Source organism: Dermochelys coriacea, chromosome 8 (assembly GCF_009764565.3).
Source record: "Dermochelys coriacea isolate rDerCor1 chromosome 8, rDerCor1.pri.v4, whole genome shotgun sequence".
NCBI classification, from domain to species: domain Eukaryota; kingdom Metazoa; phylum Chordata; order Testudines; family Dermochelyidae; genus Dermochelys; species Dermochelys coriacea.
Window position 1 is genome coordinate 52,101,571 of NC_050075.1, and position 14,048 is coordinate 52,115,618.

The following is a 14,048-nucleotide window of genomic DNA, read 5'->3' on the forward strand; positions in this document are numbered from 1 at the left end:
GGACGGGGACAAGCTGGTAGGGGACTGGAGATTGGGAGAAAAGAAGCAGATTAAATGAGGAGCTGGGACGGGAAACTGGGGATGAGGAGCCAGAAGGTGCAAAGGAACTAGGACTGGCTGGGCAAGAGACTGGGACTTGGAGATGGGGGTGAGACAGGTTGGAGGGATGTAGCAACAGGGGTCAAGATGAGGGGGTGGGGGCAAGGGTAGGGAGGGACAGGCAGAAGAGCCTTTGCCTATTAGAACACAATCCTCTCCAGAGCCTGGAATGGAACATAAGATTCCCGATTCTCATAATTTCTCTGCAGTCAGAAGCAGTGAAACCACTGGCAAAGTGTCCCATCCACCACCCCACCTAGAACTAGTCTACATAGAGGATGACAACCTATTACTGCTATCAGCTACTCCGTTTGCTCAAATGGCGGAAGTCTTTGCAATAGATTTAAAGGATCCAATCCTGCAGATGACCCAAGTAGGTGTCAGAATGGTAGAATTTCTCCCCCCCCCCATTTGCTTTTTTTTTAAACCTAGGATGTAACACAAAATCATAACATAATTAAGATTGCAAAGCCAAGCACTCAGAAGTGACAAAATGCCAGAATTAAGATTGCCTGTGCAACCTTAATTTGACCCCTTTGTGCGTATACAATATGATAATATCTAGTTACGTGATCAAATACTATTTTTTCCACTAGACCCCTCTCTCATTCACTGCACTGGATGTTAGTGCTTGTTTAATGAGCAACTAATTCAGTATTTTGTTTTCTCTTCATTGTTCAATGTCATAGTCACAGAATTTAAGGCCAGAAAGGACCCCCAGATCATATATTCTGGCCTCCTGTATATCATAGGCCACCAGCCCCCTCATGCTAAACCCAACAATTGAAATTAAATCAGGCTATTATGTGCTACAGGCAGAGACTAGGAAGGGCAGAGACCAGAAGGACAAAGGTGAACCAATTACTGAGTCCTTTGCAATGGCAGGGGAAAATGTAAAGGAGGAATACCCAGATAATCCTGGCAAGTGAGCTGCGCCCACACACTACAGGGGAAGGCAAATACCCTCCACGATCACTGTCAATGTAACCTGGAGGATGATTCCTTCTCAGCCCCACATATGCAGTCTGTTAGACCCTGAGAATGTGAGCACAGGAAATTTTTGAATTTTCTAATGTCTGAGTGCTTGACTTTGCAAACTTAATAATGTTCTTATAATGTAGTTTTTTGTGTGTGTATGTTTTCCCTTGTCTATTCAGTGGATCCTTTTAAAGTGAGCTTTTCATCTTGTCAAAGATGAATGATTTCCAGTTGATTATCTCTCCATCTGGAACTTCTTTCCAAAAGAAAGAGAAGTTTTGGCTTCCTCTTGAGGGAAGGAAGAGAAATTAAGTGAACTCCTGTTGAAAGACTTCTTTTTGGAAATCTCTCTGAAGGTCCTTCAGGCTGCTCCTCTCTTTTGTTTGGGCTTCCATAGATTTACTGCTGTTCTTGTGATGTGTTTTTTTTTGTTTCTGAAGGTAATAGTACCTGTTTCTATGGGAAGTGCTACTATTGTCGAGAAACAGAACCAGCTTGCGCTGATGGAGATACCATGGAGGGGTCAGTCACGCTATGGCTGCCGGATGTCTGGCCTCTTCAGAAGCACCGGCATCCTTGGGGAAGGACTTACCGTGAAGGCAAATTGGCCAGGTATAAGAACCCGATAGGCCTACTGCAGCATTTTAGAGTACAGCTATCTTTGCAGTACTTAGCCGTGACTTGGGCTGTTTAAAGAGCAGTATTCACAAGATCCAAAGAAACTTTCAGCCAGTTTTCTTGAACCAGAACTACTAATGAAGGCCTCTGATGGGACAAGCATTAATTTGAGGGAGAGGGGAAAAAATCCTATGGACATCCAGGAATGTTAAGTGTCATTTTTTCCCCGCACTACTTCCCTGGAAAGTAACTTGCCACACAAGACAGTGAGTGTTTCAGCCGAGTTGACTGTGGAATCTCAGCTGCTTACCTCTCACTGCTCAGGCTTTCTTTTATACTGTGCCCCTATTTGGCTCAACAGAATCCTTTGACATTGAGTTAGTAGTCTTTTGCCTAATTTCATAGGTTTTTATTGGTTCTATTTTTATGGGTTTTTTTGTTGTGGACCTATGTCAAAAGCGTTCATACCAAAGTAGTTTCGGTGTCTTTGAGGGAGAGTCTGTGCAGCCTAGAAGAGATGAAGTTCTCTCCTATTTTTTTTTTTTTTTAAAGATCAAATTTTTTGTATTTTTTTGCTAAGTATCTCACCTTAAATAGTTTAGAACTGAAAAGTTGTTTGTTTGTTTGTATCCCAGCAACATATAGGGATCTGGACCCATGTGCAAAGAGCACTGTTAGATGGAGACCAGTGTGGGCCTGACAGTTATAAGACAGACACGGTATCTCAAAAATTCTTTAGGACAGAAACACTTTGGCAGGACTAGCCCAAATGATTTCAAGCTCACTAAACTTTTCCAAGCATTGATCCAGGACACGTGACCAGAAAAATGTTTTCAGTCTCTGAAATCTTGTTTGCTGAACTAGATTTTTGGTTCAGCTATTTCCATCAATTTCTAATAGCTAGCTATCCACAGAAAGAATCTGAACTTTTTTTGTGTGGAACTCCTTGCCAGAGGATGTTGTGAAGGCCATGACTATAACAGGGTTTAAAAAAAAACACCTCAATAAATTCATGGAGGATAGGTCCATCGATGGCTATTGGCAGGGATGGTGTCCCTAGTCTCTGTTTGCCAGAAGCTGGAAATGGGCGACTGGGGATGGATCACGTGATGATTACCTGTTCTGTTCATACCCTCTGGGGCACCTGGCACTGGCCACTATCGGAAGACAGGATACTGGGCTAGATGGAAAATTGGTCTGACCCAGGATGGCCATTCTTATGTAAGTTTAGAGCCACCCTGAGAGTCTATGTACAGCACTTAAGCATGTGCTGAACTAATCAAGGCACAAATCTTCTTGTTTGTTTATTTATGGAAAAGAGAACAGGAAACATTTTGCTTCTGTTAAGAAGTTGTTTCTCAACTTAGAGGGCCCATTTATGCTCTGTTTTACCAGGTTGGAGTGAGAGCTAGAGCTTGTCTGCATAATGGGGTAATGCACACTACAAGGGCATGATTTTAAAGCACACTAAGGTGTTGTATATTAATTATAATCCTGCTGGTGTGCACTATAGGTTCCCTTGTGTACTCTAGCATAGTAGTGTTTCAAACAGCATTATGTTAAAGCACACCAGCAGGGTTTACGTGGACTATAAATGCACAACAGGTTAGTGCACTTCAAAAATCACATTTCCATAAAGTGCATTACCCCACTGTATAGACAAGCTCCAGTCTAACCTGACAATCCGTATGTTATAAAATATTTTGTTCTTGCCCATACAGATAGGATCAAATAACATTGCTCTTTTGTCATGTACTTAACTATATTGCTGCGTTCACTCTTTGGAAACCTGTCTTCAGAAGTAGGGGAAGAAATATACGTATGTTCCATATGGCATGTAATGTCCTTTCTCCTGCTCCTAATTATGGAAGATATTTGTGTAAGAGTTTTTCCTCTCAAAGCTGCTGCTTCTGCTCTGTCTTGAATAATCCTGTTTTAACATTATTAATTTAGTTCCATTAGTTTACATAACCTTGTACAACCATGTGCTAGATAAGATCCCTGACCTTCGGAGTCACTATCAAGCTCTTCAATGGAATAAAAATTATCAGAAGTAAATGTAGGAGCAGATAGTGCTGGAGAAAGATCAGTGTGGTAACTTGATTGACAAATGGTGGATAGAAAGAAGAATGTGGCACGGTGCAGGGGAAAGCGAAAGCTGTTCCAAGTGGAGTAAGAGCTGTCATAAAAAACATGAATTAAAGACTGAGGAGGAGGCGGGGAGCATTTAGGAGAGTGGGATGAGTAACACACAGAGTGTGCATGGGGCATAGGAAGAAATATAAGGTGAGAAGTTGGAGCTGTGGATTTGTGCAGAATATTGAAGGTGAACACATGGAGTTTGGGCTTGATGCAGGAAGAAGTGAGGAAGCCAGTGAAAGGATTTGAGGACTGTTAGATCAATGAGAGGGGAAGACTTTGGCCCACAGTATTCTGGATAGATAGAGGATAGGTGAGATACAGGGAGCCAGTGTAGAACTTATTCCTGTCCTCTGGGAGACAACACTGATAATGGTTATAACAGCTAAATTCTGTTTCTGCCTCTGCTGCTGACTCACTCTGACTTTGGGCAGGTCAGTTAACCTCTCCATTTTGTAAAATGGGAATACAAACCTTCTTAGGGGTTTTCAGACTTAGTTGATGTTTTGTGAAGAATTTTGAGATCCATGGATAGAAGATGCTGTAGAAGTTGTACTTATGAGTCGAGATGACAGATGGGTAGGGCATAAATCAGGGTGTTAGCAGATTTCATGGAGAGGAAGAATGGATTTGAGAAAGAGGAAGAAACGACAAGACTTAGCAAGAGCCTGGCTTTGGAGAGGTGGACCTAATGCCCATGTTGCAAGGCTTGGTAACTAGGAAAAGAAACAAGTTTGTTTACATTTGCAGGAGATAATGCTGTCCGCTTCTTGTTTACAATGTTACCTGAAAGTGAGAACAGATGTTTGTATGACACTGTTGTAGCCGGCGTTGCAAGATATTTACCTGCCAGATATGCTAAAGATGCATATGTCCCTTCATGCTTCAACCACCATTCCAGAGGACATGCATCCATGCTGATGATGGTTTCTGCTCAATAACGATCCAAAACAGTGAAGACCAACGCATGTTCGTTTTCATCATCATGAGTCAGATGCCACCTGCAAAAGGTTGATTTTCTTTTTTGGTGGTTTGGGTTCTGTAGTTTCCACATTGGAGTGTTGCTCTTTTAAGACTTCTAAAAGCATGCTCCACATCCCATCCTGATTGGATTTTGGAAGGCACTTCAGATTCTTAAATCTTGGGTCGAGTGCTGTAGCTATCTTTAGAAATCTCACTTTGGTACCTTCTTTGCATTTTGTCAGATCTGCAGTGAATGTGTTCTTAAAATGAACAACATGTGCTGGGTCATCATCCGAGACTACTGTAACATGAAATATATGGCAGAATGCAGGTAAAAAACAGAGGAGGAGACATATAATTCTCCCCCCCAAGGAGTTCAGTCACAAATTTAATTAATGCCTTATTTTTTTAATGAGTGTCATCAGCGTGGAAGCATGTCCTCTGGAACACTGGCTGAAGCATGAAGGGGCATGCAAATGTTTAGCATATCTGACACGTAAATATCTTGCAATGCCCGCTACAAAAGTGCCATGTGAACATCTGTTCTCACTTTCAGGTGACATTGTAAATAAGACAAGGTAGACTGTCTACCTTGCTTGTCACCATGAAAGGTTTTCCTCCTTTCCCCCCCCCCTGCTGCTGGTGATGGCTTATCTTAAGTGATCACTCTCCTTACAGTGTGTATGATAAACCCATTGTTTCATGTTCTCTGTGTGTGTGTGTGTATATAAATCTCTCCTCTGTTTTTTCCACCAAATGCATCCGATGAAGTGAGCTGTAGCTCACGAAAGCTTATGCTCTAATAAATTTGTTAGTCTCTAAGGTGCCACAAGTACTCCTTTTCTTTTTGCGACTACAGCACTTGTATGAGTGAGTAAAAAGTCTTTGAGTAAAAAGACAACTATAAATAAAACTTGAAAGGTCAGCTGATGTGTTTGTCTAAAACTGTTGCAAAGTGCTCAAGTCTGTCCTTAGGAGTGCCTGGGGGTTGCAGTAGATTGCCATCTTGGTTGACATTTCTTTGATTCCCCTTGTTTGCCTGCAGGTGGGAGTATGATGAGAGCTACTGCGATGCTGTGAAGAAGACCTCACCTTATGACTCAGGCCCCCGCCTCCTTGATATCATTGACACTGCCATCTTTGATTATTTGATTGGGAATGCTGACCGACATCACTATGAAAGCTTCCAGGATGATGAAGGGGCCAGTATGCTCATCCTCCTGGACAATGCCAAAAGGTAGGAAGCATATTAGTGCTGGTACTTGATAATGAGAGAGGCAGCATGCAGTTATCCATATCCCCACTCTGCCTTTCCTATAGTTATCCATTGCAATAGCTCAAGCTAAAACTCTGTCAATATTCCTCATGGCAAATCCTTTCAAATAATATGGGCTCTCAAAGACCTTGGCATTTGTATTGTGCTGGTGATAATCAATGGGACACAATAATGCCAGGGTACAAAATATATAGGAATGACAGAGTAGGTTCATGCTAGTGCGGGAGTGGCACTATATGTGAAAGAAAGCATAGAGTCAAAAATAGTAAAAATCATAAATGAATCAAACAGTACCATAGAATCTTCATGGATTGAAATTCCATGTTTGAATTATAAGAGTAAAGCAGTAGGAATATACTACCAACCATCTGACTAGGATGGTGATAGTGATTGTGAAATGCGCAGAGAGATTAGAGAGGCTATAAAAAATAGAAAACTCAGTAATAATGGTTTATTTCAATTATCCACATATGTACCCAGTCAATATCACCTCAGGATGGGATGCAGAGATAAAGTTTCTAGATGCCATTAATGGCTGCTTCTTGGAGCAGCTAGTCCTGGAACCCACAAGGGAAGAGGCAATTCTTGATTTAGTCCTAAGTAGAGCACAGGATCTGGTCCAAGAGGTAAATATAGCTGAACTGCTTGGTAATAGCAACTGAAATGTAATTAAATTCAACATGTTTGTGAGGATGGGGAGGGAGGAAATACCAAAGAAGCGCACCACAGTAGCATTTTACTTCAGAAAGGGGAACTACGCAAAAAATGATGTAGCTGGTTAAACAGAATTTAATACAAACAGTCATGAGTTACATGCCTGCAAACTGTGTGAAAATGTTTTAAAAACATCATAGTAAGAGGACCAAAAAAAGCCACCATGGCTAAACAGAGTAAAAGAGGTGGTTAGAGGCAAAAAGGCATCTTTTAAAAATTGGAAGTCAAATCCTACTGAGGAAAATAGAAAGGAGCATAAACTCTGGCAAGTTAAGTGTAAAAGTATAATTATTAGGCAGGCCAAAAAAGAATTTGAAGAGCAACTAGCAAAAGATGCACAAACTTAACAGCAAAAAAATTTAAGTACATCAGAAGCAGGAAGCCTGACAAACAGTCACTGGGGCCATTGGATGATCAAGGTGCTGAAGGATCACTCAAGGAAGACAAGGTTATTGCAGAGAAGTTGAATGAATTCTTTGCAACAGTCTTCATTACAGAGGATGTGAGGGAGATATCCACACCTGAACCATTCTTTTTAGGTGACACATCTAAGGAACTGTCCCAAATTGTGGTGTCAATAGAGGAGGTTTTTGGGACAAACTGATAAATTAAACAGTAATAAGTCGTCAGGACCAGATGGTATTCACCCAAGAATCCTGAAGGAGATCAAATATGAAATTGCAGAACTACTAAATGTGGTATGTAACCTATCATTTAAATCAGCTTCTGTACCAGATGACTGGAGGATAGCTAATGTGATGCCAATTTTTAAAAAAGGCTTCAGAGGTCATCCTGGCAATTACAGGCCAGTCAGCCTAAATTCAGTACTAGGCAAATTGGCTGAAACTATAGTAAAGAACAGAATTATCCGACACATATATGAACACAATGTGTTGGGGAAGAGTCAACATGGCTTTGTAAAGAGGAATTGTGCTTCACCGATCTATTAGAATTCTTGAAGGGGTAAACAATCATGTGGACAAGGGTGATACAGTAGATATAGTGAACTTGAACTTTCAGAAAGCCTTTGACCAGGTCCCTAACCAAAGGTTCTTAAGAAAAGCAGTCATGGAATAAGAGGGAAAGTCCTCTCATGGGTCAGTAACTGGTTAAAAGACAGGAAACAGAGTAAGAATAAATGGTCAGTTTTCAGAATGGAGAGAGAGAAATGGTGAGGTCCCCCAGGGATCTGTATTGGGACTGGTGCTGTTTAATGTTTTCATAAATAATTTGGAAAAAGGGGTAAACAGTAAAGTGGCAAAGTTTGCAGATGATAAAAATTACTCAAGATAGTTCAGTTCAAAACAGGCTTCAAAGAGTTACAAAGAGATCTCTCAAAACTGGGTGACAGGGCAACACATAGGAGATGAAATTCAATGTAGATAAATATAAAGTAATGCATACTGGAAAACGTAATCCCGACTATACATACAAAATGATGGGGTCTAATTTAGCTGTTACCCCTCAAGAAGGTGATCTTGGAGTCATTATGGATCTCTGAAAACATCAGCTCAATGTGCCTGAGCAGTCAAAAAAGCGAACAATATTAGGAACCATGAGGAAAGGGATAGGTGATGAAACAATCAGTATCCTAATGCCACTGTATAAATCTATGGTACGCCTACACCTTGAATATTGTGTGTAGTTCTTGTCGCCCCATCCGAAAAACGATAGATTAGAAATGGAAAACTTAGTGAGAGCAACAAAAAGGATTAAGGTATGGTGCACCTTCCATTTGAAGAGAGAGTAAAAAGGTTGAGATTGTTAGCTTGGAAAAAAAACAACTAATGGGGACGGGAGGAGAATATGATAGTCTATAAAATCATGAATGGTGTGGAGAAAGTGAATAAGGAAGTGTTATTTCCCCTTCACATAACACAAGAACCAGGCGTCACCTGATTAAATTAAAAAACAAATGTAAGGAAGTACTTTTTCCCACAATGCAGTCAGCCTGTGGAACTCGTTGCTAGGGGATGTTTTGAAGGCTGAAACTGTAACAGGTTTTAAAAAAAGAATTAGATAAGTTCATGGAGGGTGGTTCCATCAATGAATATTAGTTGAGATAGTCCAGAATGCAGCCCCATGCTCTGGGTGTCCCTGCGCCTCTGACTGCCAGATGCTGTGTCTGGACATCGGGATGGATCACTTGTGAATTATCCTGTTTTGTTCTTTCCTTTTGAAATATCTGGCATTGGCCCCTGTCGGAAGACAGAGTACTGGGCTGGATGGACTATTGGTCTGACCTGATATGGACATATATTTTCCTGATATGTTTTCCAATTATGGAAATTTGTAAACTATTGTGACTGATTTCTACTAGTGCTATGTGAGTGGAGTTTATGTCCTTAACACAATCTTCAATTGAGGGCACTAATTGCTTTTGAATTAGTAGGGAGTTCTATTTTAGGATCTGTCTACAGGATGAAAGTATGTGCTTTTTTAAAAATCAAGTTAACGTGATTGGAAATACCCTTAGCACTTAGGCTACATCTATGCTTTGAGCTAGGGGTGTGACTCCTAGCTCATGTAGACAGACATGTGCTATCTCTCATCTGAGCTAGTGTCCTAAAAATAATAGTGGAGCTGAGCTAGCATGGGCAGCTGCAGCAGTGGCATGGGGCATGCTAAGTACAAAAGCTCCTGAATTCCATGCATATATACTTGGCATGGCTAGCCCATGCGGCTGCTGCCTGTGCTACCTTGGCTACACGACTATTTTTAGTGTGCTAGCACAGGGGAGAGCTAGCACAAGTATGTCTGTGTGGGCTGGGAATCGCAGTCCTAATTTGTAGTATACGTATAGGCTTAGGGCATGTCTACACTACGAAATTAGGTTGATTTTATAGAAGTCGATCTGTAGTAAGCAATTTTATACAGTCGATCGTGCATGTCCCCACTAACCGCACTGTGGGTAGCTATCCCACAGTCCCCGCTGCCCATTGGAATTCTGGGTTAAACTCCCGATGCCTGATGGGGCAAAAACATTGTTGCGGTTGGTTTTAGGTATGTCTTCAGTCTCCCCTCCCTCCCTCCTTGAAAGCAACAGCAAACAATCATTTTGTGCCTTTTTTCCTGGGGTATCTGTGCAGATGCCATAGCACGGTAAGCATGGAGCCTGCTTAGCCTCACACAGCTTTTGTGGGCATTGTAAACACCTCACGCATTATCCTGCAGTATGTGCAGATCCTAGCTAGGAGCTGCCAGCACGAGGAAGATTGTGATGAGGACATGGATACAGACTTCCTGAAAGCACAGGATGTGGCAATTGGGATATCATGACAGCATTGGGGCATGTTGATATAGTGGAACACTGATTCTGGGCCCGGCAAACAAGCACTTCCATGGAACTGTGCGAGTTGCTTTCCCCCGCCCTGAAGCACAAGAATACCAAGATGAGACCTGCTCTGACAGTTGAGAAGCGAGTGACGATAGCCCTGTGGAAGTTTGCAATGCCTGACTGCTACCGGTCACTCGGGAATCAATTCCGAGTGGGCAAATCTACCATGGGAGCTGCTGTGATCCAAGTAGCTAGGGCAGTCAATACCCTTCCTCTAAGAAGGGTAGTGACTCTGGAAAATGTGCAGTTCATAGTGGATGGCTTTGCTGCAATGGGTTTCCCTAACTGTGGTGTGGCGATAGATGGAATGCATATCCCTATCTTGGCACCGGACCATCTTGCCAAAGATTATATATACTGTAAGCAGTATTTCTCAATGGTGTTTCAAGCACTGACGGATCACAAGGGCCATTTCACCGACATCAACATGTGATGGTTGGGAAAGGTGCATGGCGCTTGCATCTTCAGAACTCCAGACTGTTCGGAAAGCTGCAAGAAGGGACTTTCTTCCTAGACCAGAAAATTACCATTGGGGATGTTGAAATGCCAATAGTTATCCTTGGGGACCCAGCCCACCCCTTGTTTCCATGGCTCATGAAGCACAGGCAGCCTGGACAGCAATAAGGAGCAGTTCAACTATAGGCTAAGCAAGTGCAGAACAGTGGTAGAATGTGCCTTTGGACGTTTAAAGGGGCACTGGCGCTGTTTGCTGAGCAGGTTAGACCTCAGTGAAAGCAATATTCCCATTCTTATTGCTCCTTGCTGTGTGCTCCATAATATCTGTGAGAGTAAGAGGGAGATGTTTATGGCGGGGTGGGAGGTTCAGACAAATTGCCTGGCAGACAATTTTGAACAGCCAGACACCAGAAGAGCACATCAAGGGTGTTGCGTATCAGAGGGGCTTTGAAAAACAGTTGTATGACTGACCAGGCTATGACAGTGTGACAGTTGTGTGTGTTTGTCCTTGATGCAAACCCGCCCCCTTTGGTAAATGTACTTTCCTGTAAGCCAATCCCTCTCCCTGCCTTCAACCACAGCTGGCACAGGAAATAAAGTCCCTATTGTTCTGAAACTATTCATTCTTTATTTAAAAAAACTTGAGATCACAACACTGATTAGTAAAAGGTAGCCCGGATGTACAAAGGGTTTCATAATGGGGTGGGGTGGAGGAGGAGGGAAGGACAAGGCCACATTGCTTATTGTAGCCATGCTACAAATCAAAGCTGTTTGAATGACAGCCTTCTGTTGCTTGGACCATCCCCTGGAGTTGAGTGGCAGGGTGCCTGGGGCCTTCCCCCCGCGTTCTTGGGCGTCTGGGTGAGGAGGATATAGAACTTGGCAAGGAGGGCAGGTGGTTACACAATGAATGCACCGGGGGTCTGTACTCTAGTTGCCTTTCCTGCAGCTCCCCCAGATGCCGCCTTATGTCCGTTTGCTCCCCCATTAGCCTCAGCATCTCCTCTTGCATGTTCCGATCACGCTCACTGTATGCTATCCTGGCCTCCGTCACTGAATGCCTCCATGCCCTATCAGTGCAGGAGGACTGCATGAGCTCAGAAAACATGTCATTGCAAGTGCATTTTTTTCGCCTTCTAATCTACGATAATCTCAGGGACGGAGTTGATGTGGGGAGCATAGAAACATTGGCAGCTGCAGGGGGGGAAAAAGGGAGAGTAGATTTTAAGAAGATACATTTTTGAGAACAAAAGGAAGACTTTCTCAGCGAATCAAGCAATTCACAGCAGACAGCATAGGTACAAGGTCGCATTTTGCCTTTTATATTGAGCGCCTGCCAGTATGGTGACACATCACACACGGCTGGGCAACAGAATTTGGTTTCCAGGCAGCCATGGTAAGCCAAAGGGTACGTGGGGTTGGCTTCTTCCACCTTCGTAACATGTGGGAATGGTTTCAAACTGCAGTGCCATTCTTTCCAATAGCAACCAATACCTGTTGGATTTGCCATTTAAAAGGAGGGGCTACGGTTGCTGTTTAAAAGTAGGGGCTGTGGCTTTAGAGCGGATGTGCAGCACCCCCTTCTCTTCCACCCCCACACTGGGTTGCTATTCTCCAGGATGATCCCTTTTAGCCAGGCGCAAACAGCCCAGCATGACTGGGGTCTAATGTGCCGGGGATCACCAAACAGATGGGATTATTGTTCCCTTACAGAAATTCCCCTATTTCAACCAGGTGACCATTAATGATATCACTCTCCTGAGGCTGACACAGAAAGCTAAAGACCAAAACCCAGGACTATTCGCTGCCATGCTTTGTGCTGCAGTGATTCCAGACACTTTCTACTTGCTTGGTGTGGTAAAGTGTCCTTCCATGGAGGATGAAATAAGGCAGTCCTCCCCAGAAACCTTCTGCAAAGGCTTTGAGCATCTCCGGGAGAGCTTCATGGAGATGTACCTGGAGGATTCCTGCTCCATCCGCAGACACGTTAACAGACTTTTCCAGTAGCTGTATTGGCCGCAAACGCCTCCCAATTGTTCAGGCCAAATCAAACTTTAAAAACAATTTATTTTCACCCCTATAGTGTAGTTACAAATGTGCGCTCACCAGAGGTGCCTTCTCTGCCTTCAGGGTCCAGTAACAATACACCCTGGGAGGGTATTGGCTCCAGGGTGAGGAAAAGGTCCTGGCTACCAGGGAGTACAGATTCTCTGGTTGCCTGCTGCACATTCTCCTCCTCCTCCTCTTTCTCATCCACAAAATCCTCATCCATGTTGCGTGATTCTGCCACCTTGCAGGTGTCCAAGGAGAGTGGTGGGCTACTGATAGGGTCCCCCCATAGAATGGTATGCAGCTGATCATAGAAGCGGCATGTCTGGGGCTATGACCTGGAGCAACCGTTTGCCTCTTTTGGTAGGCTTGCCTGAGCTTCTTAACCCTCACACAGCACTGCTGTGTGTCCCTGGTGTAGCCTCTGTCCACCATGCCCTGTGTGATTTTGGCATATATATCAGCATTTCTTCTGCTGAATCGGAGTTCTGCCTGCACTGATTCTTCTCCCCATTTGCTCCATGCTGGAGCTCGTTTGCAATTCTGGGACTGCATGGTCACCTGTTCTGCTGAGCTCGCCACACTGACCAAACAGGAAATGAAATTCAAAAGTTCCCAGTGCTTTTCCTGTGTACCTGACTAGTGCATCGGAGTTGAAAGTGCTGTCCAGAGGGGTCACATTCGAGCACTTTGGGATAGCTCCTGGAGGCCAATACCACTGAATTGCATAGCACTATGTCTGCAGTACCCCAAATTCGACCCAGGAAGGTCGATTTTAGCACTACTCCCTTCGTTGGGAAGGAGTACAGCAGTCGATTTTAAGAGCCCTTTAGGTTGGCGGAATGGGGTTGGGTTGTGTAGACGCATTCATTATAAAATTGACCTAATACAGCTAAATTCGACCTAACCTCATAGTGTAGACCAGGCCTTAGAGTAGACTGTTTTAACATTGTGTTAGGGGGTTATGTAACCAAAACTTCCCTTCTATTTTAAAGATGTGAAACTCTACATTTGGGGTTTGTCTTCACTAGGATTAAAAGTTTGTTGTTGTTTTGTTTTTAAGTGATAGCTGGTAGGAACTTGTTAAGGCTGTTTCCCCACTCTGGCACTTCGACTGCAGAGGTGGGGACCTGCAAGGACTTTAAAAATTAATACTGGCCACTCAAGGCTTGTATTAAACTTCCAAGGTTACAGCTTTTTTCTGACCTTGGATTGGTAGATGCTGCCACCACACAACTGCAAAACCCCTTTGAGAACCCAGGAAGGTGCACTTAGGAATTCCTTCCTGCGGGGTACCCTCAAGCCCTTTCACACATCACTACCACCACTGCTGCCTGGGGAAGAGCTGGGGGTGGGGGTAGGAAGGAAGTCAGCTGTTGCAACCAGCTAATTATAGAACATGTGCACAAACCTCTTAAG

The 14,048-nt window shown here is 43.4% G+C and overlaps 1 protein-coding gene across 7 annotated transcripts in view; it reads left to right on the forward strand.

Annotated features, from left to right (window-relative positions):
- The window catches only part of FAM20B (FAM20B glycosaminoglycan xylosylkinase), a 48,203-nt gene that overhangs the window by 25,315 nt on the left and 8,840 nt on the right, over window positions 1-14,048 (forward strand). For all 7 annotated transcript variants that reach the window (XM_038414334.2, XM_043491349.1, XM_043491348.1 and 4 more), the window contains exons 5-6: window positions 1,518-1,689; window positions 5,843-6,034. In XM_038414334.2, the coding sequence (XP_038270262.1) occupies window positions 1,518-1,689; window positions 5,843-6,034 (364 nt within the window). The remainder of the gene's footprint in view (window positions 1-1,517; window positions 1,690-5,842; window positions 6,035-14,048) is intronic.